The sequence below is a fragment of the Balaenoptera borealis genome (assembly GCF_965194805.1).
Source record: "Balaenoptera borealis genome assembly, chromosome: 16".
NCBI lineage: Eukaryota > Metazoa > Chordata > Mammalia > Artiodactyla > Balaenopteridae > Balaenoptera > Balaenoptera borealis.
Window position 1 is genome coordinate 13,954,379 of NC_138872.1, and position 25,819 is coordinate 13,980,197.

Here is a 25,819-nt window from a genome sequence, read left to right on the forward strand (position 1 = left end):
AGAGAGGCAGTTGGGTGGGACAGGAAGGATGGCCCACCACACCATCCTTTAGAATTATGAATGGCATTTGAAAAATCCGATTCTTTTGTGGATTGGGGTTTGAGGGACCACCTCAGGTGTTGCAGAAAACAATAGGAGTAGCATTTATTCCACAAGGTTTGTGGGAATATTGGGGCACAGATGGTAGTGTTCCTGTGAATGATACATTTATGCTATTCCTCTCATTCTGGAGTAGATCTTTTGATTGGTTGTGTTTTTTTGCCCCTTCCAGAAAGAATTTGTGACAGATTAATAAGAAACGAAATGAAAATCAAGAAATCAGTGTAAAAGATGAAGGTAGAATAGTGAGAGGTCTGGGGAAATTTTGTATACAAAAATACATACTGTTCCAGCCTTCAGAGTTAGCAAAGTCGGGCTTCCATTTTGACTCTGAGCTCCCTAGCAGTCAAAGCAAGAAGGGAAACATGTGAGTCCCTTAAAAGATCTCATGTTTTCCTCCAAAATAAAAAGCATTCCAGTTGATTAAATGAAAGTGAGCTCTTCCTCCCACTGGTATCTGCAGGAAGTTTCTCCAGGAGTCCCCGAGTGTGTGGTGGACTTTTAAGCTGAAGATGTCTCTGAAACATAATTCAGAGCGGCTTCCCAGGGGTTGGGGCAAGACTGCCTAGTCTGAAATCCAGAGCCCCCTGATGGTGGTTTGGGTCTTGAAGAATCAGCTTCGTGTCAGACTCTGCAGTTGAGCATCTTTTCAGTGATGTCCTTTCACTTACGAGTTTATTAAGTGAAGGGCGTTTTGGAGAGTGCTTGGTGACCTCCAACTGACCTTCAGTTAGGAATGCGGCTTATGCACAGAATATGAATCCTCAGATAGCAAGATGACTTTTCTAGCTAGTGCTCTCAGAACAGAGGCCAAGGGAGCTCGCTTAACAACCTTTACTACGCTTACCCTGTAACATCAGTCATTTCCATCCTTCTCTTAAAAGTCGTTTTTTAAGGTACAAGACCGCGACCAAAGTCTGGAATAAGTAGGTTATTTTGATGGGGCCGCTTTTGGAGTGTTGGCCTTTAAGAAATTCACCCTTTTTGAGGCTACAGGTGATTATATACTCCCAATTTCTAGGACAAATGGAATTTTCCATGGCCTTTACCCTGCCTCCATAAACCATCAGAATCCTCTAGAAATTAAAATGTTTTAGTGTCTAAATGAAACCCCCCCCCAAGAGTGCTTCGAGCCTGGAAACTTTTCAGATTGCACACTCCTGTTTTTTTATTTGGGAGAGAGCTCCAGCCGTGACTCACGCAGACTGGTTACCCATCTGCAAAGCCAGCTGTTTGCTTTTGCAAGACAGGAGAGAGAAAAGGACCTTTTTGCGGTTGCCCTTTGCCCAAGGAGGGACCAGGCTAGTTAATCAACAAGGACAGTATATTTTTTGGTCACATGGCAGAAAAGGGAGGCATTAAAGGTGCTTCTGCAGGTTAGAAGCCCTGCCTGGGGGGACCCTTCCAGTGTGGGGCTTTTAGAAGGGCCAAGTTCAAAGTCACCTCTGCCCCTGGAAGGGGCAGGGGCTATATCCAGTATCTGGCAGGTCATCCTGGGGAAGGATGGCGGCTCCTCACTGCAGGTAGAGCTCTTCTCCCAGCCCACCCTGTGTTCTTGCCCATGAACTTGGCTGGACTCTTCCCCAGTGGAGCAGGAGGGCCAGCCAGGTGTGATAACCACCAAGAAGACAACCCCCCGTCCCCCCGCCGAGTCAGAAAAGTCAGCCTGTCTTTTCCTCTCACACTCCTTGGTTTCCCCAAACCCACAGTTTACTGAAAATCCCCCCCTAGAATAATCAAGCCCATGCCTTTCCTGGGTGATAGAAATCTAAAAAAGACAGGTGTAATCCTTATTAAAAAGAGTTTGATGTCAAGGCACATTGTCAAGATCAAGGGTGCTGACTTGCACCCGTGTTTTGTGTGTGAACCCCAGGGAGTCCTCTCTGGGGGCAGGTTCACCTCTCCAGTGCCAGGGGCTGCTGCAGTGATTACTCACCACCCCCCTTTTACAGATGAGCACTCACCAGGTCACACCCCCTTCTGCGCTGCTCAGTGCTTCTGGCTCTAACCTGCCTTCCGGCCACCCCTTCTCACTGCCTGCCCTCACTTACCAAAATGCTGCCTATTCCTGAACATGTCTTGGCTAAAGCTGTTCCCCTCCAAATTCTCCCTGCTGCCTGTTGAAATCCTACCCTCCACCCCCATAGCCCAGCTCCTCCCAGGAGACATACTCTGAAAGGCAGCTTTTTTCAAACTTGAGTCACTCGCATTCATTATTTTTGCCATTCCTAAGTCCTGCCTGTATAATTACGGACTTAATATTTTTATCTGAAACAACAGCTCTTTAAAAAAAAAATTAAACTCAATTTTAGACTTAAACTTGGCCACCACACAGTAGGTAAAACAGTATTGTGTGCTCTACATAAAAGACGCAACAGGAATAACTACAATCAAAACAAAAGCAAGGCTTCTAAATTCTAGATAAATACCATTGTGCTGAGGAAGGTTCTGTCCTTGGGGTGGAATTACCTTTAGTGTTAAGTGTCAAGGCTACCAGGACCACACCGAGACTGTTCGGAAGGGAATCAGAAGAGATTAAAGAAGATACTCTTCTTTCTGGGTCATTTATTGTTATTCAGTGCTTTGGCCTATGGGAAGCCGTCTGGTTCTTTGGGGTGCATGCTTTTTAGGTTCCCTGGCCAAAGGAAGCGTTTCTCTGAATCTCCGGATTGACTTTGGCTGGGTATTTCTCAAAGTGCTTACCCAACTTTAACTTTGTAAAACAAGATACTTGCAGTGATTCTGTTCATCCACTGCGTCGTCTACTAGTAGGTGAGCAACTTGAGGGCAGGGGCTGGGTCTGCTTGGCCTCAGTCCCCCAGATGCCTTGACATACGTCTCAGATGTGAGCAAGTGCATGGAACACAAGGGGGCTGATATTTTAAGATAGAGCATGCTGCAGAAGTGGCCTGAGCGTATTGTATAAGTGCCCATTCACTGGGTGTCTTTGGCATGCTAGCCTGTGATGGTCACCCAGAACTTGGTGGTGTAGAGACGCTGCAGGCCAGCCTGAGTCAAATCCACTTTCTGTTCGTTTGTTTGTTCACGCTTTGGCTTTAGTCGTAGGTAAAGCTCCACCATCCACGACGGCGGGCAGCCAGTCTCCCCCCGAAACGCCGGTCCTCACCCGCTCTTCCGCCCAAACTCCCACGGCTGGTGTCACGGCCACCACCAGCACCACATCCACGGTCACGGCCCCGGCCGCCGCTGCCACAGGAAGCCCAGTGAAAAAGCAGAGGCCGCTTTTACCGAAGGAGACTGCCCCGGCCGTGCAGCGGGTCGTGTGGAACTCCTCAAGTAAGTTTCAAACGTCCTCCCAAAAGTGGCACATGCAGAAGATGCAGCGCCAGCAGCAGCAGCAAAACCAGCAGCAAAACCAGCAGCAAAACCAGCAGCCTCAGTCTTCCCAGGGGACGAGATATCAGACCAGACAGGCCGTGAAAGGTACCGAGCCTCCCCTTCTGCTCTCCGTGGCGCCCGGTCCCTTTTTGGCCACATGGACAGGAGAAAAATAATCGTTTTATTTTTTCAGTTCCCCTTGGTTTCCTGGCTACTGTATCCTGGAAGCCTCACACATTCCATTTGGCATTATTTTTAAAAAATTGTTTTCCAACTTGCTTTTGTACTTTTCTTTTTTCTTTTTTTTTTTTTTTCATTTTATAAATACATGCATATGTTCTTCTTAGAAAGGGGTGAAGTAGACACATAGACACAAAAATCTGTTGTCTTGATTGATTTGCCATTTCATTCTCCACCCTTTCTCAGAGGTCGCTGTTAACCGTAAGATCTTTTTTATGCATGTATGCATATATATTTATGTATATATATGACTTCATTAAAATATTACTTTTTTTTCTTTTTTCTTTTTTAAAACGTAAAAATGGTACCATACTTGCTTTTTTCCGCGCCTCCCCCCCACCCCACCCATCAGCATGTTTTGGAGGTCTGTCCATGTCAGTACATACAGCTCTACCTTATTCTTTTGGACTGCTGCATAGTATTCCACAGTTTATTTAAAGTATTCCCCTACTGATAGACATTTAGGTTGCTTCCAGTTTTTTTCCTGTTGTAAGCAGTGCTGCAGTGAATACCTTTGTTTAAGTTTCCTTGTGCACATCCATGAACCCCTGGACGTTGTTTTGGAAAGAGTACAGTGTGAGAAGTTGGTAGCAAAGGTTACCTTAATAACTAGCGATTAGCCTCACACACAAGAAGAGCCAGCATCAAGAACCAGTTGCTGAAGTGCGGAATCACGGCTCCCGGCAGGAGGCTCCATCTGGAGCTGGTGTAAAGCTGAACCACCTGATGGGTACCAGTTGGCCCAGCTCTTGTGAGCACTGATGTAGAATCTTGTTCCCCTGGGAAACCTGCATCGAGATCCTTGAAGGCTGGGCTCCTTGACTGAAACTCTCACATACTGAGCGCACCCTTATGAGTAGGACTATTAAAGAGCCGCAGCAGGACGTGAGGTTGAAGAGCAGCCAGATCTTGAATTGGCTCCCATTGAAACCCTTCAAAGATTGAGGGGAGGGCAGACTGAAAGATTGGACACGCAGCATTGGAGTACAGCTGGATTGATCTCGCTGTTTGAAGAGTCGTTGGGACAGAACCGGGTCTAGGATATTTCATGTTGGGGTGACCAGTTCCGGTCTTCTGAATTCATACCCCTTAAGCATAATGAGCCTTCCCCAGGGGAATTTAGGTGCTGGCAAGAAGGAGCTCATTGATGGTGTGATTCTTAAATCCCAGATTGTCTTGTCAAAGATAAACAAAGCTAGCCACTAGTTAAAGTAGTAAAGACCGATTTTAATCAGCTATATACTATTGCAATAGGGCAAAAAGTCCAGCGTGAACTGAACATGTACACAGGGGGCTGGGCATTTTAAAGGGAGAATTCGGGAATAGGGAGGGGGGTGGGCGGAGGCTCTGAAGAGTCAGAAAGTGAAAACTTACATAAAGTGGGAAGGGGGTGTTGGTCCATTTGAAACATCTGGGTTTGCTAACTGGTACCTATTGAAGGTAGGCTCCGACCCTCCCACAGAGACTGGGAGATGGGCCCTATCGTTAGGTGCTGGCTGGAATATACAGTCAGTTCATTCGGCAGCCTTGAGTTTTCTCAGGCGGGGACCTTAAGGGGGCAAGGGTCATCCTAGGGATGCAGCCTTGAGCTGTTAGAAACTATATTCGTCTTTATAGACCAAGGTGGAAGTGTCGTTGAGAAAGGACTCAGAGGAGCCTGGCTAGGGTTTGGCCAAGGAGAGAATCTTTGTCACTTGAAAGTAGAGAAACTCGCAGGGCATTTGTCAGGGGCTCTGCTCCCCACCACAGTTTCCTACTGGGATGGCCTTCCTGCGGCAGTGGGGTGACCAGGACCCTTTGCTTTCCTAGCTGTCCAGCAGAAGGAGATCACGCAGAGCCCTTCCACCTCCACCATCACCCTGGTGACCAGCACCCAGTCGTCGCCCCTGGTCACCAGCTCGGGGTCCACGAGCACCCTCGCCTCTTCAGTAAGCGCAGACCTGCCCATCGCCACCGCCTCAGCCGACGTCGCCGCGGACATCGCCAAGTACACTAGCAAAGTGAGTGCCGGCGGGACGTGGGAGGATCAGCTTCCCGACAGGAACCACTTGGGTCACGACCTTGCAGGTTTTAGAGGGTGCTTGGGAGGGAAGACCCTGCTTTTACTGAGGATCTCTAAGACCAAACTCTTCCATTTGGGGCTGACGTGGGGTGTAAGCAGAGAAATATAGAAAGGACTGACCCTTCCTCTGAGAGGGCTTAGATTCTAAGAGGAAAATGACATAGAATCGAAATTACCCTGCAGCATTCAAGTCACTCATTAGGAACAGATTTTCCTTAAGCTGCTGAAACAGATGACTGTCCTTCAGTTCAAAACCGACCAAGGGGTTAGTTTGCATTTAGAAGCCGTGTGAGACAAAAGTGACAGAGGCTTAAACACGAGACTTGCAAGGTTCCACGCCTGCACTTAGATCTTTCCAGCAACCAAGGTGGACCGGGGAGTGATGGATTCCCTCCCGGACTCACGCACACTCTTGGCACATTCCTTGTCGAGCAGTGTGGGGAGCACACTCGCCTGCTCTCTGTTCCCTCGTGGGCACCCTCTCGGTGCAGCCTCTTTCTTCTCTCTCTCTCTCTTTTAAAGTTTATTTTATTGAGGTATACTTGATTTACAATGTTGTGTTAATTTCTACTCTATAGCAAAGTGATTCAGTTATACATATATTTATATTCTTTTCCATTATGGTTTATCACAGGATATTGATGATAGTTCCCTGTGCTATACAGTAAGACCTTGTTGTTTATTCTATATATTTATAATAGTTTGCATCTGCTAATCCCAAACTCCAGTCCATTCCTTCCCTACTCCCTCTCTCCTCTTTTAATTTGCCAAGTGCTTTTATGCTTACCATTGAATTCAGGCGAATAAAAAGCCTGTAGCTTTCGGACTTCCCTGGCAGTCCAGTGGTTAAGACTGCGCTTCCACTGCAGGCCGTGTGGGTTCGATGCCTCGTTGGGGAGCTAAGATCCCTCATACCGCACCATGCAGCCAAAAAGTAGGAAAAAAAAGAAAAAAAGAAGGCTTCAGCTCTCTTTGCTGTCAGATGAGAGTGCTCTGGAGTGATGTGTGGTTTCATGTCAGTAGACCACCTGGTAGTAAGAATAACCACCAGAAAGGCAGCTCCCTGGGAACAGGGTTTTGTCTGTTCTGCTCATTGCTGGGGCTTAGAACAGTGCCTGGCACACAGCAGATGCCTGATATATAGTTGTCGAATGAAAGCATGTTGCTGCCTAACTAATTCTCATTATTGGGCTTCTTATTATCATTAACTCTTTTTTTTTAAATTATTAGTTATCCATTTTATACATATTAGTGTATACATGTCAATCCCAATCTCCCAGTTCATCACACCACCACCCCCTCCCCATGCCACTTTCCCCCCTTGGTGTCCATATGTTTTTTCTCTACATCTGTGTCTCAGTTTCTGCCCTGCAAACAGGTTCATCTGTACCATTTTTCTAGGTTCCACATATATGCGTTAATATACGATATCTGTTTTTCTCTTTCTGACTTACTTCACTCTGTGTGACAGTCTCTAGATCCATCCACGTCTCTACAAATGACCCAATTTCGTTCCTTTTTATGGCTGAGTAATATTCCATTGTATATTACCACATCTTCTTTATCCATTTGTCTGTCGATGGACATTTAGGTTTCTTCCATGACCTGGCTATTGTAAGTAGTGCTGCCATGAACATTGGGGTGCATGTGTCTTTTTGAATTATGGTTTTCTCTGGGTATATGCCCAGTAGTGGGATTGCTGGGTCATATGGTAATTCTATTTTTATTTTTTTAAGGAACCTCCATACTGTTCTCCATAGTGGCTGTATCAATTTACATTCCCACCAACAGTGCAAGAGGGTTCCCTTTTCTCCACACCCTCTCCAGCATTTGTTGTTTGTAGATTTTCTGATGATGCCCTTTCTAACTGGTGTGAGGTGATACCTCATTGTAGTTTGGATTTGCATTTCTCTAATAATTAGTGATGTTGAGCAGCTTTTCATGTGCTTCTTGGCTATCTGTATGTCTTCTTTGGAGAAATGTCTATTTAGATCTTCTGCCCATTTTTGGATTGGGTTGTTTGTTTTTTTAATATTGAGCTGCATGAGCTGTTTATTTATTTTGGAGATTAATTCTTTGTCCGTTGATTCATTTGCAAATATTTTCTCCCATTCTGAGGGTTGTCTTTTCGTCTTGTTTGTAGTTTCCTTTGCTGTGCAAAAGCTTTTAAGTTTCATTAGGTCCCATTCATTTATTTTTGTTTTAATTTCCATTACTCTAGGAGGTGGATCAAAAAAGATCTTGCTGTGATTTATGTCAAAGAGTGTTCTTCTAATGTTTTCATCTAAGAGCTTTATAGTGTCTGATCTTACATTTAGGTCTCTAATCCATTTTGAATTTATTTTTGTGTATGGTGTTAGGGAGTGTTCTAATTTCATTCTTTTACATGTAGCTGTCCAGTTTTCCCAGCACCACTTATTGAAGAGACTGTCTTTTCTGCATTGTATATCCTTGCCTCCTTTGTCATAGATTAGTTGATCATAGGTGTGTGGGTTTATCTCTGGGCTTTCTGTCCTGTTCCATTGATCTATATTTCTGGTTTTGTACCAGTACCATACTGTCTTGATTACTGTAGCTTTGTAGTGTGGTCTGAAGTCAGGGAGTCTGATTCCCCCAGTTCCGTTTTTTTCCCTCAAGGCCGCTTTGGCTATTTGGGGTCTTCTGTGTCTCCATACAAATTTTAAGATTTTTTGTTCTAGTTCTGTAAAAAATGCCATTGGTAATTTGATAGGGATTGCGTTGAATCTGTAGATTGCTTTGGGTAGTAGAGTCATTTTCACAATATTGATTCTTCCAAGCCAGGAACATGGTATATCTCTCCATCTGTATCATCTTTAATTTCTTTCGTCAGTGTCTTATAGTGTTCTGCATACAGCTCTTTTGTCTCCCTAGGTAGGTTATTCCTAGGTATTTTATTCTTTTTGTTGCAGTGGTAAATGGGAGTGTTTCCTTAATTTCTCTTACAGGTTTTTCATCATTAGTGTATAGGAAAGTAAGAGATTTCTGTGCATGAATTTTGTGTCCTGCAACTTTACCAAATTCATTGATTAGCGCTAGTAGTTTTCTGGTGGCATCTTTAGGATTCTCTATGTATAGTATCATGTCATCTGCAAACAGTGACAGTTTTACTTCTTCTTTTCCAATTTGTATTCCTTTTATTTCTTTTTCTTCTCTGATTACGGTGGTTAGGACTTCCAAAACTATGTTGAATAATAGTGGCGAGAGTGGACATCCTTGTCTTTTTCCTGATCTTAGAGGAAATGCTTTCAGTTTTTCACCATTGAGAATGATGTTTGCTGTGGGTTTGTCGTATATGGCCTTTATTATGTTGAAGTAGTTTCCCTCTATGCCCACTTTCTGGAGCGTTTTTATCATAAATGGGTGTTGAATTTTGTCAGAAGCTTTTTCTGCGTCTGTTGAGATGATCATATGGTTTTTATTCTCCAGTTTGTTAATATGATGTGTCACATTGATTGATTTGCGTATATTGAAGAATCCTTGCATCCCTGGGATAAATCCCACTTGATCATGGTGTATGATCCTTTTAATGTGTTGTTGGATTCTGTTTGCTAGTATTTTGTTGAGGATTTTTGCATCTGTCTTCATCAGTGATATTGGTCTATAATTTTCTTTTTTTGTAGTATCTTTGTCTGGTTTTGGTATCAGGGTGATGGTGGCCTCATAGAATGAGTTTGGGAGTGTTCCTTCCTCTGCAATGTTTTGGAAGAGTTTGAGAAGGATGGGTGTTAGCTCTTCTCTAAACGTCTGATAGAATTCACCTGTGAAGCCATCTGGTCCTGGACTTTTGTTTGTTGGAAGATTTTTAATCACAGCTTCAATTTCATCACTTGTGATTGGTCTGTTCATATTTTCTATTTCTTTTTGGTTCAGTCTTGTAAGGTTATACCTTTGTAAGAATTTGTCCATTTCTTCCAGGTTGTCCATTTTATTGACATAGAGTTGCTTGTAGTAGTCTCTTAGGATGCTTTGTATTTCTGCAGTGTCTGTTGCAACTTCTCCTTTTTCATTTCTGATTTTATTGATTCGAGTCCTCTCCCTCTTTTTCTTGATGAGTCTGGCTAATGGTTTATCAATTTTGTTTATCTTCTCAAAGAACCAGCTTTTAGTTTTATTGATCTTTGCTATTATTTTCTTTGTTTCTATTTCATTTATTTCTGCTCTGCTCTTTATGATTTCTTTCCTTCTACTAACTTTGGGTTTTGTTTGTTCTTCTTTCTCTAGTTCCTTTAGGTGTAAGGTTAAATTGTTTATTTGAGATTTTTCTTGTTTCTTGAGGTAGGCTTGTATAGCTATAAACTTCCCTCTTAGAACTGCTTTTGCTGCATCCCACAGATTTTGGGTCGTCGTGTTTTCATTGTCATTTGTCTCTAGGTGTTTTTTGATTTCCTCTTTGATTTCTTCAGTAATCTCTTGGTTATTTGGTAATGTATTGTTTAGCCTCCATGTGTTTGTGTTTTTTAGGTTTTTTTCCCTGTAATTGATTTCTAATCTCATGGCGTTGCAGTTAGAAAAGATGCTTGATATGATTTCAATTTTCTTAAATTTACTGAGGCTTGATTTGTGACCCAAGATGTGATCTGTCCTGGAGAATGTTCTGTGCACACTTGATAATAAAGTGTAATCTGCTGTTTTTGAATGGAATGTCCTCTAAATATCAATTAAATCTATCTGGTCTATTGTGTCATTTAAAGCTTGTGTTTCCTTATTAATTTTCTGTTTGGATGATGTGTCCATTGGTGTAAGTGAGGTGTTAAAGTCCCCCACTATTATTGTGTTACTGTCGATTTCCTCTTTTATAGCTTTTAGCAGTTGCCTTATGTATTGAGGTGCTCCTATGTTGGGAGCATATATATTTATAATTATTATATCTTCTTTTTGGATTGATCCCTTGATCATTATGTAGTGTCCTTCCTTTTCTCTTGTAACATTCTTTATTTTAAAGTCTATTTTATCTGATATGAGTATTGCTACTCCAGCTTTCTTTTGATTTCCATTTGCATGGCATATCTTTTTCCATCCCCTCACTTTCAGTCTGTATGTGTCCCTAGGTCTGAAGTGGGTCTCTTGTAGACAGCATATATATGGGTCTTGTTTTTGTATCCATTCAGCAAGCCTGTGTCTTTTGGTTGGAGCATTTAATCCATTCATGTTTAAGGTAATTATCGATATGTATGTTCCTATTACCATTTTATTAATTGTTATGGGTTTGTTTATTTGTTGTTTTCTTTTCTCTTGTGTTTCCCGCTTAGAGAAGTTCCTTTAGCATTTGTTGTAGAGCTGGTTTGGTGGTGCTGAATTCTCTTAGCTTTTGCTTGTCTGTAAAGCTTTTGATTTCTCCATCTAATCTGAATGAGATCCTTGCCGCATAGAGTAATCTTGGTTGTAGGTTCTTCCCTTTCATCACTTTAAATATGTCATGCCACTCCCTTCTGGCTTGTAGAGTTTCTGCTGAGAAATCAGCTGATAACCTTATGGGAGTTCCCTTGTATGTTATTTGTCGTTTTTCCCTTGCTGCTTTCAATAATTTTTCTCTGTCTTTAATTTTTGTCAGTTTGATTACTATATGTCTTGGCATGTTTCTCCTTGGGTTTATCCTGTATGGGACTCTCTGCACTTCCTGGATTTGGGTGGCTATTTCCTTTCCCATGTTAGGGAAGTTTTCGACTATAATCTCTTCAAATATTTTCTCTTATCCTTTCTCTCTCTCTTCTCCTTCTGGGACCCCTGAAATGCAAATGTTGTTGCATTTAATGTTGTCCCAGAGGTCTCTTAGGCTGTCTTCATTTCTTTTCATTCTGTTTTCTTTATTCTGTTCCGCAGCAGTGAATTCCATCATTCTGTCTTCCAGGTCACCTATCCGTTCTTCTGCCTTAGTTATTCTGTTATTGATTCCTTCTAGTGTATTTTTCATTTCAGTTATTGTATTGTTCATCTCTGTTTGTTTGTTCTTTAATTCTTCTAGGTCTTTGTTAAACATTTCTTGCATCTTCTCGATCTTTGCCTCCATTCTTTTTCTGAGGTCCTGGATCATTTTCACTGTCATTATTCTGAATTCTTTTTCTGGAAGGTTGCCTATCTCCACTTCGTTTGGTTGTTTTTCTGTGGTTTTATCTTGTTCCTTCATCTGGTACATAGCCCTCTGCCTTTTCATCTTGTCTATCTTTCTGTGAATGTGGTTTTTGTTCCACAGGCTGCAGGCTTGTAGTTCTTCTTGCTTCTGCTGTCTGCCCTCTGGTGGATGAGGCTATCTAAGAGGCTTGTGCAAGCTTCCTGATTGGAGGCACTGGTGGTGGGTAGAGCTGGCTCTTGCTCTGGTGGGCAGAGCTCAGTAAAACTTTAATCCACTTGTCTGCTGATGGGTGGGGCTGGGTTCCCTCCCTGTTGGTTGTTTGGCCTGAGGCGACCCAACACTGGAGCCTACCCGGGCTTGTTGGTGGGGCTAATGGTGGACTCTGGGAGGGCTTACGCCAAGGAGTACTTTCCAGAACTTCTGCTGCCAGTGTCCTTGTCCTCACGGTGAGACACAGCCACCCCCCGCCTCTGCAGGAGACCCTCCAACACTAGCAGGTAGGTCTGGTTCAGTCTCCTATGGGATCACTGCTCCGTCCCCTGGGTCCCGATGCGCACACTACTTTGTGTGTGCCCTCCAAGAGTGGGGTCTCTGTTTCCCTCTGTCCTGTCGAAGTCCTGCAATCAAATCCTGCTAGCCTTCAAAGTCTAATTCTCTAGGAATTCCTCCTCCCGTTGCCAGACCCGCAGGTTGCGAAGCCTGATGTGGGGCTCAGAACCTTTACTCCAGCGGGTGGAGTTTTGTGGTATAAGCGTTCGCCAGTTTGTGAGTTACCCACCCAGCAGTTATGGGATTTGATTTTATTGTGATTGCGCCCCTCCTACCGTCTCACTGCGGCTTCTCCTTTGTCTTTGGATGTGGGGTATCTGTTTTGGTGAGTTCCAGTGTCTTCCTAGCCTCAGTAACTCTTAATAGTAGCTAATGACAATAATCTAAGCGTATTTAGTAAATTACTAAGTAGGCAATAATAATACTTGACTCTTTAGTCATGAGTAAATTACTTATTAGTTCCCAGTGGGTAAAGTATTCAAGTTGATAGAATGGGTGACAAGAGTTGAGGATAGTTGTTTCTAGACTTCTTGAAGTCTCATGATAGGAGTTGCTTTATTATTCAGTGTGAAAGGTAGAATCTTTTTTTTTAGTTCTGGATGGCGAGAGTGGTATATATAATTTTCTACTCATGAATTTCTGTTGGTCCTTTTCTTTTTATTCTATCTAGGTGTATTATCTGTTGCTACATAACAAATCACTACAAAACTTAGCAACTTAAAACCACACACATTTATCTCACAGTTTCTGTGGGTCTTGAGTCCAGGCTCGGCTGGGCTGGGTCCCCTGCTTCAGGACCTCTGGCAGGCTGCCTCCAAGGTGTCTGCTAGGGTTGGGATTTCATCTGAAGATGTGACTGGGGAAGGATCCACTTCCAAGCTCACTTAGGTGGTTGTGGGCAGGATTCACTCCCTTGAGGGCTCTTGGACTGGGGGCCTCAGTTCCCGGCTGGTCGTTGGCTGGAGGCTGTCCTCAGTCCCTTTCCCTGTGGCCTGCCCAGCATGGCAGCTTGCTTCATGACAGCAAGGGGTAGAGAAAGCCTGCTAGCAAGATGGAAGTCACAGTCTCATGTAAGTGATCACAGAAGTGACGGACTATTCCCTCTGCCATATTCCGTGGGTTAGAAGCAGGTCACTAGGCCAGCCCTTGCTTGGAGGGGATTATACAGGGGCACAAAGCCCAGAGGGCTGAGGCCATGGGGAGCCTTCTCAGAGTGTCTGTCACACTAGGTAGGATGATACTAGCAGTAGCCAGTGTCTGCATGGCATCTACTCTGGCCCAGACACTATCCCAAGCACGTTTTATATGTTACTTACTCAATCTTTATGACAGATTGATGAGGCAGGTACTGTTAGCACACCTATTTTATAGATGAGAAAACTGAGACCTGGCGAGGTCACACAGCTTGTCCAGGGTCACATAATCAGTGAACGTCCAAGCTGGCATTGGATGGTAGCCGCCAGGATCTAGCGAGTGTGCTCTTAACCTGGCTTTGAGCTGACTTGTGAATTCACACCAAGCCTGCTGACCACAGCTGTCCAGTGTCCACAAGTTGATTGTTCTTACATGTGGCTTTTTCAAGCAACTCCGCTTCTTGGGGATAACTTTGTCTCTTATTTAGTATTTCTGCCCCCTTTTGAATAAAACACAAGAATTCTTACAGAGTCCCGGAGTTTCAGAACAGGAAGGATTCAAGTATTAGTTACTTGTTGGCATCCTCAAGGTTTTTTTCTTACCTGTTCATCACCTTGAACTAGTATTGACTTAGTATTTTTATTTAAATTGACTTAACTAGTTGAAATAAAATTAAGTCTAACCTCACCGGATCCTGTTCTTTGTCAAGGCTTGAAGCTTAAGTCCATCTTCCTTTTGTTAAAAAGAGAGATTATCATGAAAGTGTTAAAGACATAATGGCACCAAATGGAGCCTTTCTTCCTAATGTGATCTGTTGTAGGATTGCAAGAAAATTGAAACGGGGTAATTTTTAAAATTACTGATTTAAGAAAATGTCTGGTATTGCCCAAACGGCTTCTTGTTCTGCTTGCAATTGATTTGACTTTTTGTATCACCTTCCATTGATTTGGTCCAAGTTGTCTATTTACAGAAGAGAAAACTGAGGCTGCTTTGCGGCCCTGGCTAGTGGTTCGCACCAAACCAGTGTTCTCAGCTCCTGCAGCCATTTTTATTCCATCCCCTACTGTCGCCCCCTTCACTCTTAGAGCAAAATTGAGGAATGAACTTTTTGACAGACGTTTCCTTTGCAGCTAGGAAAATGAACACAGTGACATAGTTTTGTAGCTGATGAACTTTCTTGTGTCTGAGATGACCCAGAGTTGAAGACCCAGATTTGTGTGTTTTGGCAGAAGGGCTCTTTGTTGGCTTCTTTGCTATATTTGGAAGTAAGAATGAAGGTCAGTCCGCAAATTCATGATTTCTTTAAAATGGAATGTAACTATGGCATTAGTAAAGTATTGAATTTCATCCACTTTCTGAAGTTTTCTTGTAAAGCAATTTTGTTTTAATATTTTAAATGGATGTGGGTAAGGAGGCCCATACAGAGTGACTGACCATAAAGCACAAAGTGTTTTTGCTGGCAGTGTCCCCCTGTGGCACCTGCGACAAGCTGGGGGCGGAAATCTCAACAGATACTTTATTCATTTTCCTCCCATTTTGGGGTGAATTGGGGGTTACTCTTGTGGGGGTTGGGAGCAGTTTTGCAATTACTTGTTCAAGTGAATTAATTTTTCTGTGAAAATGAGACAAACAGGTATTTCTTTAGGAACCACACTGAATTGTGGTTCAGCACCTGCCCACTCCTCGGCAGGTACTGAACCACAGTCTTCTTGTGGTTTTCTCATTTAATCCTTGTGCATACCCTGCAAGGGGGGCACTGTTATTATCCTTGTTTTATACATGAGGAAACCGAGGCTCAGAGTTGTGGATGGCAAGATGTAATGGTGGGAACAGATCTTGGGCATCAGATGTGAAGGTGCTGTTTGTCCTGCCTTTTTACTGAATTGGAAGAAACTGTAAAGCACAGGGGGTCCTCGGCAGCGGCCAGGCCAGATCTGAGTCCTCGTTTCGTCTCCTGTCCCCTCCTCTTCCTCCTGTGATGTGGGAGGTCAGTGGACAAGTGGGAGATAGAAGAGAAACCCACCCTGCAAACACATTCCGTCAGCAGTCACCTGGGTGCCTGCTGCGTGGACGTGAGCTGCTGCCACAGACTTGCTGATGCCTTCAGGGGTCAAATAGTTAAAGAAAAGGAAGATGGGAAACAAACTGGAAAGGCAGTGGATGCCCCGACCGAAAGCATTAAAATAGCAAACCAGCTAGATCTACACAATGGACCATATTATTCATCCCTAAAAAGGAATACGGCACAGAGAAATCTTGAAAACTTTCTGCTAAGTCGAAGGCAGTCACAAAGGATCAAATATTGTGTGAGTCCACGTATATGAAATAATCTAGATTGGATCTAGAGAAAAGAAAGCAGATTTGTGGTTATCAGAGGCTGGGGGGGTGATGAGGTTATTGGTGGGGGGAAGGCTCAGGGGGAGCAGAGTTTCTTTTTGGGGTAATGAAGAGGTTCTGAAATTGATTGTGGTCATGGATGTACAACACTGAATGGACTAAAAGCCATTAAATTGTACATAGTAAATGGGTGAATTGTATGGTATATGAATATCTCAATAAAATGATAGTTTTTTAAAGGAGAAACAATTTTAAAAAACCAACAGCAACAAAACAATCTCTCTCTCAAGCCCACTATGCTGGCCAAACCATCTTGGGGCCAAATTCAGTCTCCCCACTTTAACCTGTGGCTATAAATTAGCTTTATGGCTATGAACTACTCCCATGATATGGGACAGGGAACTTGTGGGTGATTCCTACCCTGTCTGGTTCATACCAGGCTCTCAGCCTTGGCACTTGGGACATTTGGGGCTGGATAACTTTGTTGCAGGGGCTGTTCTGAGCGCGGTAGGGCATTTTGAGCATCCCTAGCTTCCACCTCCTCGATGCCATCAGCACCCCTCTCCCCCTCCCCCACCCCAGCCATGACAACCAAAAATGCTAAGTGTCCCAGGATGGACAAAATCACCCCCAGCGGAGAAACCGCTGCTTTATGCAGATAGATTTTAGATGTATGTCATCTAGAAAAAGCCTCAGGGAAGCGATCACCTGAATCATTTCTGTTTGTATCTTTCAGATGATGGATGCAATAAAAGGCACAATGACGGAAATATATAACGACCTTTCTAAAAACACTACTGGAAGCACAATAGCCGAGGTCAGAGATGACACATTCATTCCCAATTTGCTAAGAGTGTCTTATGGGCTGCTGTAGGGGCACCGTGAAGAAGCTTCTCTGGAAATCCCTCTCGGGTCCTGTCTCTGGTCACCAGGCTCGCTCTGCTGATGGGGGTTGGTGGTGAGGGTATTTCTTCACTTTGCTAGGAAGCTGGTGCTCTGGAGACACACCCTGCTCTGTGCCATCACTTCACTTCTACTCAAACAGCCAAAACCAGAGCTTGAGTTGTTCTCCCACTGGTGAGACTGGACAATAGTGCTTTTGACCCCACGTAAAATTGGCTCCTTCATCTTCTCCCAAAGTTTGGACTTTTTTATACAAGTGATCCTTGTTGTCCACGAATGTGTATCCCCAGCCTCCTTAATTTAGGTGATTGCTTAGAGAAGAGCGTGCTTAAAACGTTGAAATGTCCACTTAGGAAGTGACCATTTATTTAAAAAAAAAAAAAGCCTCCCTGAATTTCCCTCCTAGGCTAATTCCCTGCAAGCCAGATGCAAACAGGTCACCGCGGGAAGTGACAATGGCAGGACTTCTAGAGGTCATTGAAAGTCATGATGGAAAACTGGGGGGAGTCACATGCAGAGCCATTGACCTGTGAGGACCTGGCAGGGTGAGGCTGGCACCCAGACAAAGAGGAAAAAATCTCCAGGAAGGTGTCCCTATAGGCCTTCAACAGAGAACCGCGTGAATGTAAAGGTTTAAGGGAGGTCCCAAGAGAAATGGTGAATCTCCTTGGGTATTTTTGCTGATGTGACCCTCTTTATGATTGTGCTGGGACGTCAAACAAGAAGGGGAAATGTTGTCTTAGAAAAACCTCCCCATCCTCACCCCCACCTGCTACCGTACTTCATTCCTTTTTGTTCATTTTAACTGGCGTGGAGTTGAAAGTATGGGTCCCTAATGTCTCACCTGAAACCCTGGGTCCAGATATGTGCCAGAATTTTCCAGATTTTCATGAGGTAATATGCAGCCCCCTCCCACAATTAGATACAATGTTTTCTGCAGGGAAACAGTACAGTTGTTCCCACTGTGTCTGGTAAATCAGGATTTCTCAACTTGGCGCTACTGACGTTTGTGCCAGATGATTCGCTGTGGTGAGGGCCGTTCTGTCCATCTGGGACGTTTAGCAGCATCCCTGGCCTCTACCCCTGGGATGCCAGAAACAACCTATAACGTCCCCAGGCACTGCAGTGTCATGGAGGGAGGGAGGGGGGCAAAAATCACCCCAGCTGAGAACCATCGTGATTATTCAGCACTGCCAACAGCCTTGTATCAGTTCACATTGGGTTTACATCTTCCTCCCTCCAAATGAATTGGGCCCCAAATTTACTCCTACCCCCCAAAATACCCTATGGTTTCCAGGAATGTTAAGCTTTGGACTTTGAAGAGAATGATCATGCACCCCCCCTGCCCAAAATCTTAGGTAAGAGATACAATAAAGCTTGTTTTTATTTGTTTTTGTTTCATTTTTTAGACCAAAATTCTCATCAAACCTTTGACGTACTATTGATTATGAAAACCTGGTCTTCTTTTCTTACTTTAAGTGGCTTTTCCTAGAGCATTTCTTGGAACAGACAGCCGACTCACATTTGGCTTTTTGAAGCAGAAGTTCTCCCGGATTTGGGTTAACCCACTGGCGCCCACCTCTCTGACTGCAGCTGTGGGGAGGCCAGCACAGGCTGCCCGCTCTTTGCCTCAGCACATGACGTTAACCCTGTAGTGAGAGCTGGAGCTTCCGAGCCCTGTTGGTAAAAGGCACCCGGATGCACTTTGTAAAAAGTCTTTCTCTCGCCTTACAGATTCGCAGGCTGAGGATTGAGATAGAGAAGCTCCAGTGGCTGCACCAGCAGGAGCTCTCGGAAATGAAACACAACTTGGGTAAGTCCTGCTGACTTGGTCTGCACTGAGGAAGGTTCTGGATGTGAGCTTCTTGGCACCTCTGGCGTTCGGCCCAGATGTGAATTGAATCAAAAGTAGGGCAGGGGGATGCACCACTGGTGGGGAGACCACAGCATCCTGGAGAGTCTGACCTGGAGAAACCAGATATGAAGGCTGGAGCTGGAGGGAACCCTCCTTTCGTCTTTTCAGAATACCAACGTCAGCAACAAAGTCGTCACAACAGCCTTGGTAACAGCTCCTGCTTATGAGCTCTGACCTTGTTCCAGCAACCGGCTGAAGTTTTCATGAATTAGCTAATTCTCACAGAGACCCTTCTGATGAAAAGGGGTCTGTTATTTCCAGCAGAAACTGAGGCACAGGCACGTGCAAAGTCACACAGCTGTAGTTCACGTCTGGGCGCTGTGGCTCCAGACTTTCCTCCTCGTAACCACTGAATGTCAGGCATCTTAAGGTCTTGGATACTTCCTGTGTGCCCCACGTCATGGAGAGGGCGTTGGTCCATGGATTGTAGATAGATTGATGTTTTGCTTACTGCTCTGTGGGGATATTGTAAAAGGGTCTCCCCACAAAGGCAGAGCAGTTTCTTTCAGATCCTTGAGTAGTATCAGCCTCAGAGTCAGAACGCTGGCAACTGGGAGGTTCTGTTAGGGAGGCAGACCCAGGGGTGCCCACCTGGTTGCAGGTGATACTTGTTTAAATCACGCAAACTCCAGTCCTTCGGAAGCTGACCAGGAAAGCTCCGCCCCCGCCCTGCTCCTTCCCTTGTTGCCAGGAGGGAAGTTTATTGGAATGTTGTCACTTCTTCCTGTTTTTCTTGTAAAGTCAAAGAATCTATTTTTATGCAGAATCGTTTCATTTAAAAATATTGGCCACACATTTGAAAAAAATACATGTTGAAGGCAGTTGGGAGTGTTGGAAATGTGTCTGGATACAAGTGCTTTTTATCTTTACCAGGGGTTAATTTTCTTTATTGGTGTTTTTTTGGAGGGTGTTTTTTTTTTTTTTTTTTTTTTTTAAATTTCAGGAAGAGGATTTTAAGGAATCGAGGAACCATTTATTTTTCTTTTATTCCGGTGTGCAGGTTGCTCCCAGGTGTTGCACTTGTTGTCTGATGTAAAATTGAGAGAAATCTCAGTAGCGTGGGCAGTTTGATCGTTGTTTCATTAGTCTAATGATCAGTCACGATGCCCTGTCTGGTAGATTAGAGCCACACACCAAGAAGACAGCATGTCCAAGTTGTAGCCCCAGCTCTGCTCTTATCAGCTCTGTGCCTCAGTTTCCTCATCTGTGAAAGGGGTATTATAGTAATGCTTACCTCATAGGATTAGTAGTATAAAAGGATTAAAGGAGTTCATGTTTATAAAGTGCTTACAACAGTGCCTACAGATAGTAGGTGCTATGTAAGTATTTGATAGAAAAAAAGGCTTATACTAATGATAAAATTCAAAGTGAGTTTAGTGGAAATCGTTTCAAGGGTTTATTTGAGGTCTTCCTGCAGAATCCCCATGGGGCCCCCTTATCTGCATCCTTGGCACCTGACGTTCATTATCACAAGCAGCTCTGTTGGTCAGCGTGAGGGATGCTCATCTTACAGATGTAGACACTGGGGCTCGGGGAGGCTGGGTGACTCACCCAGGGGGTATCACACAGCCAGGGCATCTCCAAGCCAGGATCCACACCCGAGTCCGTTGAAATCCATGTTCTGACCTGGTGTGAATGACCCCACGTCCTGGGCTGGGGACGATGGTGATGAAGCTGGCATCCGCTCCTCTCCCCTCCCCCCTCCCCTCCCCCCTCCCCTCCCCCCTCCCCTCCCCCCTCCTCCCCTCCCCTCCCCTCCCCCCTCCCCTCCCCCCTCCTCCCCTCCCCTCCCCTCCCCCCTCCTCCCCTCCCCCCCTCCCCTCCCCCCTCCCCCTCCCCCTCCCCCTCCCCCTCCCCTACCCCCTCCCCCTCCCCTCCTCCCCTCCTCCCCTCCCCTCCCCCTCCTCCTCCTCCTCCCCTCCCCTCCCCTGGCAGAGCTGACCATGGCTGAGATGCGGCAGAGCCTGGAGCAGGAGCGGGACCGGCTCATCGCCGAGGTGAAGAAGCAGCTGGAGCTGGAGAAGCAGCAGGCGGTGGACGAGACCAAGAAGAAGCAGTGGTGCGCCAACTGCAAGAAGGAGGCCATCTTCTATTGCTGCTGGAACACCAGCTACTGTGACTACCCCTGCCAGCAGGCCCACTGGCCTGAGCACATGAAGTCCTGCACCCAGTCAGGTAGGGCCCCGGGGGCACCGCCTGGCCCAGGCTGCGGAGGGTGGGCTCTTGGCTCCCCCTGGACCACAGGGCCCTCGCCATGCTCGCTCACCACCTGTGTGACTCTTGCACACGAGAGAGCAGCACACAGACGTGGAGCCGAGACTCCAGACACAGGTGTTTCGAACCTCTGCTTTCCTTGGCCACAGTGTTGTTCGCCACAGCGCGGGGCTTGTGGTGATCACTTTAGTTTCATGTGAGTTGCCGTGGTTGGTTCTCCACCGGGGGCAGTTTTTGTCTCTGTCCCCTCTCCAAAGACCCTGGCAATGACTGCAGACGTTTGTGGTTGTCATAACTGAGGGAGGTGCTGCTGGCATCGAGAGGGCAGGGGCCAGGGATGCTGCTAAATAAACACCCTGCCAAATGCACAGGACGGCCCCCCACAGTGGAGCCCATCCTGGACTCATGGCGTTAAATAAGCGATCCCAGTGCTCACGTGAAGGAAAAAGTGTTGGTTTGGAACTGATCGGTCTTTGAAATCTCTTTCTATAAATTTATTTATTTATTTATTTTATTTTTAGCTGCGTTGGGTCTTCATTGCTGCGCGCGGGCTTTCTCTAGTTGCGGGGAGTAGGGGCTACTCTTCATTGCAGTGCGAGGGCTTCTCATTGCGGTGGCTCCTCTTGTTGCAGAGCACGGGCTCTGGGCGCGTGGGCTTCAGTAGTTGTGGCTCGCAGGCTCTAGAGCACAGGCTCAGTAGCTGTGGCACACGGGTTTAGTTGCCCCGTGGCATGTGGGCTCTTCCCGGACCAGGGCTCGAACCCGTGTCCCCTGCATGGGCAGGCGGATTCTTAACCACTGTGCCACCAGAGAAGTCCCCTGAAATCTCTTTCTAATACAGAGCAAGCAGATCCCAGGCTAGGAGACTCCAGCAGGAAACAGTGTCTAGTTAGAATTTATTAATAATATTTATTAGTGATTATTTTACAGTTAGCATTTATTTATGGCTAATATTAGATTTCTATGCTTAGAAATAAAAGTCTCCATTTCAAATAATTTATTTAAATACAAATAACAGGGCTTCCCTGGTGGCACAGTGGTTAAGAATCCGCCTGCCCATGCAGGGGACACGGGTTTGAGACCTGGTTCAGGAAGATCCCACATGCCACGGAGCAGCTGGGCCCGTGTGCCACAACTACTGAGCCTGCGCTCTAGAGCCCGCGAACCACAGCTGCTGGGACCCGCGTGCCTGGAGCCCGTGCTCCGCAACGAGAGAGGCCACTGCGACAAGAAGCCCGCGCACTGCAACGAGGAGTAGCCCCCGCTCGCCGCAACTAGAGAAAAGCCTGCGTGCAGCAGCAAAGACCCAACGCACCCAAAAATAAATAAAATAAGTTAAATACAAGTAACATAAATAATATGATAAGGGAGTATATCTACGGATTGGCAAGTTTTTCAAAGGTGATACACGAATGACCCAAATTTGAGAAGCTCTGGGGCAGGGGTTGGTAAGCTTTTTTTTATGAAGGTCCAGAGAGTAAATATTTCAGGATTTGTGGCCTGGGTGGTCTGTCAGAAGCGCTTAACTCTGCTGTTAATAGGGTAAAACATGAGGTGAAAACTGGTCTAAAATTAGAAACGATGAAATGAGTAATTGGAACAGCAGTTTACAGGGTGTTTGTTTCAGGAACATTCTTTTCTCTCCAGAACGATTTAATAAAACTTGAATCACAGACTCTTCGAAATGAACATATTTTCATGCCCAGTCTGGAATTCCTGCGCCTGGAAAGCTTTGGTCCAGCCACCCTGGGCCTGTGCTTGTGCCCTGAGTGGGCCTGGGTGGCAGCTGCGTCTCTTACAGGTGGTGGTTTGTGCAGAACGGGGTTCCCCGTGGGCCCGGGAGCCACCACGCTCGGCTTATACTTGGCTTCTGTCCCCTTTCGCCCTCAGCTACCGCGCCTCAGCAGGAAGCAGACGCCGAGGTGAACACGGAAACACTAAACAAGTCATCCCAGGGGGCCTCCTCCAACACGCAGGCAGCCCCCCCGGAAACCAGCACCTCGAAAGAGAAGGAGACGCCAGCCGAGAAAAGCAAGGACGGTGGCTCGGTGAGTCTCCATCCCACATGCCTTCGGGCCACGCAGAGTCTCAGACCCACTCCTGTGCCTGCCACCCCGGCAGCTCCTGTGCTGTAGGGAGGTTTGTCTGTCTTCAGGCTGCAGGTGGGGGTGACAGTCTTAGCAGGGCTCCTTTTCACAAGGTGCATGTTTAGGGCAGCGTTGTCCCCAAACCTTCTGAGACGATGGGAATGTTTAGTATCTGCTCTGCCCAGTGTGGGAGCCACTAGCCGCATGTAGCTGTTGAGCACTTGAACCGTGGCTAGTGTGACTGAGGATCTGGATTTTAAATTTTACTGAATTATAATTAATTTAAATACAGGTAGTCCCAGGAGGCTGGTGGCCGCTCTGTTGGACACACAGGTTCCACCTCCTACTTGCCCAGCGTGTGGTGTATGTAATTGCACGCAAACGTTACTTTAGGTGGCACCTTGATCATTTTTTATATCTGTAGTCATTATGTATTTATTTCATGTCTATTAGGAAAAAAGCAAGTCATCTCAGCAGTTAAAACCCTTTTGATTTCATTGATATTATTGCCTAGTAAGAGGTTAAGGTGAAGTAAAAGTGAACTGATATAATTTGATGTAATATGCAGTCAGCCCTCTGTATCCGTGAGTTTCTCATCCTTGGATGCAACCAACCGAAATTCCATCCATGTTTGGTTGAATCCATGGATTCGAAATCCTCGGATACAGAGGGCCCACTGTATTCACCATCCTAGGCCTTTTTTGTATAGAAGGAGCTGGAGCATCCCCAGATGTTGGTATCCTTGGGGGCTCCTGGAACCGTCCCACTTCGGGTACTGAGGGACGGCTGTGCTTCCTTTTGGGATGTGGCAGAAATCTGGGGTGGGCGGTAGGTCAGAGAGGGGAGCTGAGGACCAGTGTTCTTGAAGCCGCGGCTCTAGAGTTGAGTGAGGAGCCCTCAGTGCTGTGTTTTGGGGAGGTAGAGCAGAAAAGGGCACAGGTGCAGGGCCCCCCGGCTGACCTGGCCTCCCCCGCCTGAGCACGCCAGGCAGAGGGCACGAGGGTGCTGTAGGGGCCGTGACGAGCGCCCCCATGGATCCCTGGGCTTCCCTGGGGTGGGGGGGCTGCATTGGCCCCAGTGCCTTGCCTCCATCTCTCTCTTTTTGTATTTCTAGACCCTCGACCTTTCTGGCTCCAGGGAGACGCCCTCCTCCATTCTCTTAGGCTCCAACCAAGGCTCTGGTATGTTGCCCCCTGGTGGGCGAATGGTGCTGTCACGGTCCACACGGGCAGAGGGGAGCCATGAGGAGAAGCCAGAGGGAGAAGCTGAAGGGTGTAGGGCCGTGATTTTCAAACTGTGGGTCCTTAGGGATGCTTGGGGGTGCCCTGGGCGGGTGAGCGGGGGCGAAGGAGTGGCGGGGCAAGGTGGCTTTCAGGCACGTCTCCAAACGGATCAGGATTTACCTGTACTTGTTTGATTTCTTGGGGTTCCACATCAAAGACATAGGGTTCCGTTGCTGACCTGGGGGGGCGTAGAAGATGCATTTGGGTTGGGCAGTTCTTCTGCCCTCAGAGAAATGACCACAGGAAATGAAACTGTGAAACTATCCCTGAGGTCCCAACGCCTGCATTTAGTGGATAAGGGTACTTGAGCATTCAGAGGAAAAAAGAAAATTTTTAGGGAGATGATCTTTCTGTAAAACCCTTTCCACTTGAGGGATAACCTGGTAGGCTGTTTTGGGGATTATCTGACACTGACTTTTGGTTTTCCCCTTCTGTGCAGTTTGAGCTGTCCTCTTTCTAGTTCAAAGGGTCTTTCCCCTGCACCCTCCTAAACCGGTTTGAGGGCATTCCAGAAGGGTTCAAAGAAGGTGTCTTCAGTGAGGACAGTTCTGCTTAATTCAAGGTCCTTCAGCTCTAGGATATTTCTTTCTGCCGGGTCATTCTCTTCAGCTGAAAACCAAGCATTTTCTTTTAGTGCATAGAGGAAGAAGGGATGTCCTTTGTTAGGGTGGCTGGAGAAAGTTTCCCGAAGGTCTGGAAAGTGGGATTCAGGTTCCGAGTGCAAGGGGGAGTGGCACGAGCTGACTTCACGAACTTGGCATTAAATACTGGCATTAAATACGATTGAACCACCTGTTGAAAAAGCTCACTTCTCACTCCCCCTTCAGTCCTCTGGTTACATCTCTGAGAACAAGTTCAGTTTGGTGCTAAGGTATCTTCTTCATCCCTTTGATATCTTCTTTTTTTTTTGATATCTGTCTTTTTAACTTCAGCAGCATGGCACCCACCTAGAATTTTCTACTGCAGTTTGGTTTTCATTATGTTGATTTGTAGAGTTGTCTTCTGTGTATGGCAGGTATTATTGCTTTCCTGCTTTTGGTGATGATATAAGAGTTTCTGTTTGACTTAAGTTGAAAATGAGTTTAAAATAAAAGCACGAACTGAGTGGACGTGTCAAAATTGCAAAGGTGGAGTGAGAAGGGCTCAAGTTGGAAATACTGCTGCAGACGGGGTGCTGTTGAGGTTTTGGAGCAGCAAAGTGGTGCAATCCATGTGGGAAGATTAACGGGCCTTGGGAAGATTAGTGATGCCCTGGGAGTATGGAATCTGTTGGGACAGGGAAGCTTGCGTGCAGGAAGGCGGTTGGGAGACACATCGTATCCCAGTTCTGAGGTGGAGGAGGTGTTACCTAGCCCAGGGGTTGGCAAACTTTCTGTAAAGGACCAGAGAGTAAATATTTTAAGCTTCGAGGGCCACACAGTATCTGTCAGAACTGCTCGACTGCCGTTGTTGGATGAAAGCAGCCACAGATGACACACAAAGAGATGGGTGAGCCTGTGCTCCCGTGAACCTGTACTTGGAAAAGCAGGCACTGGCCTGGATTTGGCCTATGGGCCGTTGTTGGCT

At 45.9% G+C, this 25,819-nt stretch overlaps 1 protein-coding gene across 27 annotated transcripts in view; it reads left to right on the forward strand.

Annotated features, from left to right (window-relative positions):
• Window positions 1-25,819, forward strand: part of ZMYND8 (zinc finger MYND-type containing 8) — a 130,743-nt gene that overhangs the window by 99,167 nt on the left and 5,757 nt on the right. For 15 of the 27 annotated variants that reach the window (XM_082361160.1, XM_082361157.1, XM_082361151.1 and 12 more), the window contains 7 exons: window positions 3,160-3,543; window positions 5,488-5,678; window positions 16,588-16,668; window positions 18,489-18,567; window positions 20,605-20,844; window positions 22,774-22,931; window positions 24,085-24,151. In XM_082361160.1, the coding sequence (XP_082217286.1) occupies window positions 3,160-3,543; window positions 5,488-5,678; window positions 16,588-16,668; window positions 18,489-18,567; window positions 20,605-20,844; window positions 22,774-22,931; window positions 24,085-24,151 (1,200 nt within the window). Of the gene's footprint in view, window positions 1-3,159; window positions 3,544-5,487; window positions 5,679-16,587; window positions 16,669-18,488; window positions 18,568-20,604; window positions 20,845-22,773; window positions 22,932-24,084; window positions 24,166-25,819 lie in introns of all 27 variants that reach the window. The other 12 variants (XM_082361150.1, XM_082361147.1, XM_082361135.1 and 9 more) reach the window with 4 other exon arrangements.